A 3853-nucleotide genomic window follows, 5' to 3' on the forward strand; every position below is an offset into this window, starting at 1 on the left:
TGTTGCGGCCATGGTCCACTTACTTCAGCTAAAATGGTCTATTTTCCAATCTTTGACAGAGCACCAAAAATTCCCGTTTTGATGGATCTAAAAAAATTTTCAAAGAGCTGCTTTTTGTGACTTAAAGTTTTACTCCAGATTGGGAAAAAATAGGGTGTGTCATATCATGATGGTAGACAAGCATCTAGCAGGAATTACAATACATTGACTATGTATCATTTTAGCATGATGGTCGAAAAACATCTAGCAGGAATAACAAGACCTATGGAATTTCTAACTTCACCTACAAAACCGCCATTTTGCTTAGCAGACAATAGCATAGCACTTTATTGTTTCCGGCTTGGAGGTATTTTGCGCGATGAACCCGATTGGTTGATTTCTTGAGGGTAGGCGGCTTCCAGTCTTGCAGTAAACAAAACCTGTGTTTTTGTCGTGGACGTAGCGAAATATGGCGCTTTTCGTGTCCTAAAACGAGGCATTAAAGGGAAACATGATTATCGCGCGGGCATGGTAACGAGTTAAAAATAGCATCAATGATTCTAAAAATAGTATCAAAGTGTGCACATGATGGGGCACGGGGATTCCTCTTAGTTCATTTTCTCTTGTTATAAACCCATTGTTTTCTTTTGGGTTTTTTATCAAGTAATACTAACTAAATAATCATCTTTCTTTCATGGATTAATAAATCACTCTAGTAGGCGCGTAGTAGTTTGGGTGAAAGCCGACGGTTCCTTTCTTGATCCATTTTAGATTAGGTTGTAAAGAGGGTCAGAAGATAAGAACATGGCGGCCATTAAATGGCACCAACATGGCTGCGATGACGTAACGTGCAGTCGAAGAATAGCTTTCAAAAGGCGGCAAATGATGGACACTTCGTCTAATGAAGGAGCACACACAGAAACAATGTAGAGTTATAGACACAAATGAAATATTTCAAACATACCATATTGCCATAAGCAAACAATCATGCACCCTTAAATTACAGCAAGACAGCAAATGATGGCATAGAAATGAAAGTCATAGACACAATGCTCAAAAGGTCTTGTGAAAAGACGAATTAATTGAAATATCAGTGACTCAAACTTATTCAACAAGGCATGAATCTATAGCTTCAAAAGGTAACAATTGATGACACCTCGCGTAATCAAGGGACACAGAAAAGGCATATAGTTATAGACAAAACAGAATATCTTCATGAAAAGACGGTGTTTTTACACGCCGAAAATGTAACAACTTTCATGTCTAAGAACCTAAGTACCTAAGTTTAAAAAACGTTTTAATTGTTTATTGAGATTGGTTTTACGTAACAAAAGCTCACAATCTGATTTTTATCATTCTGTGGAAATTTCAGTTTTCTTACAAATGTGTTTCCATGTTTCCAGTTTTATATTGTCTCATGTGGAGGTATTCAAATATATTCACAAAAAGTCTTTGTCTCAAGCGTGCACTATTTTGCAGTAAATATATATTTCGTTTTATTGCTTAGTTGCAGAGATAGGAGAAAAGCTTGAAGAAGCCAGGTTTTGCGGCCACCATAATAATTAGTAAATATATTACTGCAGTTATCCGTACTCCTAAAAATGGGACTTTCACTGCCGCCAGTCAAGAACATAAAAGGTACAGACTCATTATTTTTGATTGACGGCGGCAAACAACCAAATTTTAGTTGCAGAATCAGCCCGAAATAAAAATTTTATATGTTTTTTTAATGGAAACCACTGAGTTTGATTTTTAGGGTGGATACTGTGTAAGGCTGTAGCATTTGATAACTCTAAAAGAAATATAAGGAAAATATAAATCTTATTATAAACTGTTGAAGAGGGTAGCTCCCTTGACGTTCAAAACAAAAAGCTCACTATGTATACGGGGTATCTCAACCTGAGGAAGAAAGTTATGTTTTGTAGTTGGCACATTTCTTTCACGTTATTTTACTCTGGTCACCAACTGCCCGGCCATGACGTTAATATTACTTAAGGTGACTCTTTGCCCACGTTTTACAACGTTTTACTGAGACGCACCCCCTTCTGATGTTAGCCTACTTTTCCCAACACTAACACATCAAAAGCATATTTTCATATTTTTCCCTTGGCATTCCGATGTTTCTCAATTGTAAAACAGGTTGAAAAAAGAGTTGAAACTGCCCAGTTGGACAAGATGTTTCAGTTGTGATTGATATCCAAGTTATGGTACTTCGTTCCCTTGAATAGACAATGCTAAACATACCAGCTTTCAAATGCTTATTTTTGTTTCAAAACCCAATCACAGACTCAGATAATCACACATTCATTTATTTAATAATAAATGTAAAAGAATGGACTATGAGATTTTGACAGGTATTGACGTAAAAATATTTCTGTTCATCTTTGGTTGTCAGTTTGTCCTACATACTGAAAAGGTAAGACCTCTACTCAAAAACCAGTCTTTCAAGGTTTCTTTTTTTAAATATATTTTTGGTTTCTGCATCGTTTAGATGGATTTAAAAGTCATACTCATTGTGGTCGTAGCTGTGATCTGCACAGCCAACGCCAAGACACTGGAATCAAGTAAGTAGCTTTTTCCAATTCACATTATCCTAATGGAGCACTTTTTACGACTTTTTGTGGCCTGACCGCTTCTCCATCCTTTTAGCCAGGCACTATTCAATTAGTTACCTCTAGCTTATCAGATATTTACGAACTTACTCAAAACTTCAACCCTTTGAATTATGTTTGGCTACAACATGTTTCTAATTTCTTAGTTATTAAGAAAGTAACTTAAAACGTCGCAAAGCAAGATTGAAATTTTTGTCGTCTAACGTTTTTCACAAAAAGAAATCTTGTAAAGGGATAAAAAACAGTTTTCACTGATTGGGAAACTTAGGATTCAGAAACAATTTAACGAAAAAACACCTATCACACTATAAATGATAATTCCACGATCTTATTGAAAAAATTAAACCAAATGAAACTTTATCAATGAACAAGTGAAAATACTTAAAGGATGTAAATATTGTTTAAGTTAGCTTTGAATAAGGAGTTGTTAAGAAATATAGATTTTTAGTCTAGAATTCAGCTGGGTAAAATTTGTTGAAAAATACGTTTTTGCTATTAATTTTCAAAAGATGGGTTCTTTTGATGTAACTCAGTAATTTTCTCTTTATCGCCAGTTTTTAAAAGGAGTCCCGATCCAATGCCTTGTGGTCCATCTTGCCCTGCCAAATGTTATCCCCGTTGCTTATTCAGCTGTTGCACCGTACCTGCTACACCTCCACCACCAGTTCCAGGCACCCACCCACCCTTCGCACCACCCCCACCACCTATGGTCTTCCCAGGACCACCAGGATACAAAGGCCTTCCTGGTCTTCCAGGATGCATAGGAACAAAAGGATGTGATGGTATGCCAGGTCCACCAGGTCCACCAGGACCTCCTGGTCCCCCAGGACGAAAATAAATGGCCGATGATCACGTGGTGTATCGAAGCGATTGTACAGAATGACATAAAAACAACGGTTTTTTTTTTCTGAGAAAGTATTGTCAAAATGATATTCCTTTACAACTCAATGATGTATTTGTGGAACGTTTTTTTAAATAATAAATAAATGAATTATTAGTGAATAAGACAATCTTTACTCAAGGACTGCAAGGAACTAGTTATATATTAAAAGGTAGAACACTTTTTTTTTTGAAAAGAAAATAATGTGTGGTCCATTCAAAAGTTAAAGCAAGAGAGGTTCAATAGCGGAGAAAAATGTGCCACGATGAAAAAACAAACGAACAAAATGTTTGTCAAAAGCCATTACCATCAGGAAAGAGGACTGTTACAAAAAATGAATATAAGGACAAATAGATAGATTATAGAGCAAACACTCACCATG

At 36.1% G+C, this 3853-nt stretch overlaps 1 protein-coding gene across 1 annotated transcript; it reads left to right on the plus strand.

Annotated features, from left to right (window-relative positions):
- Positions 1 to 2329: 2329 nt before the first annotated feature.
- On the plus strand, positions 2330 to 3588 carry LOC148906905 (uncharacterized). Its single transcript, XM_089037114.1, has 3 exons — positions 2330 to 2395; positions 2471 to 2543; positions 3146 to 3588. Exons 2-3 carry the CDS (start codon positions 2471 to 2473, stop codon positions 3427 to 3429), a joined length of 357 nt encoding a protein of 118 aa, XP_088893240.1. The 5' UTR covers positions 2330 to 2395; the 3' UTR covers positions 3430 to 3588.
- The last annotated feature ends 265 nt before the right edge of the window (positions 3589 to 3853 follow it).

This window comes from Actinia tenebrosa, unplaced genomic scaffold (assembly GCF_029948245.1).
Source record: "Actinia tenebrosa isolate PJP-AT-01 unplaced genomic scaffold, QUT_ActTen_1.0 PGA_scaffold4__44_contigs__length_22323623, whole genome shotgun sequence".
In the NCBI taxonomy this organism is placed as follows: domain Eukaryota; kingdom Metazoa; phylum Cnidaria; class Anthozoa; order Actiniaria; family Actiniidae; genus Actinia; species Actinia tenebrosa.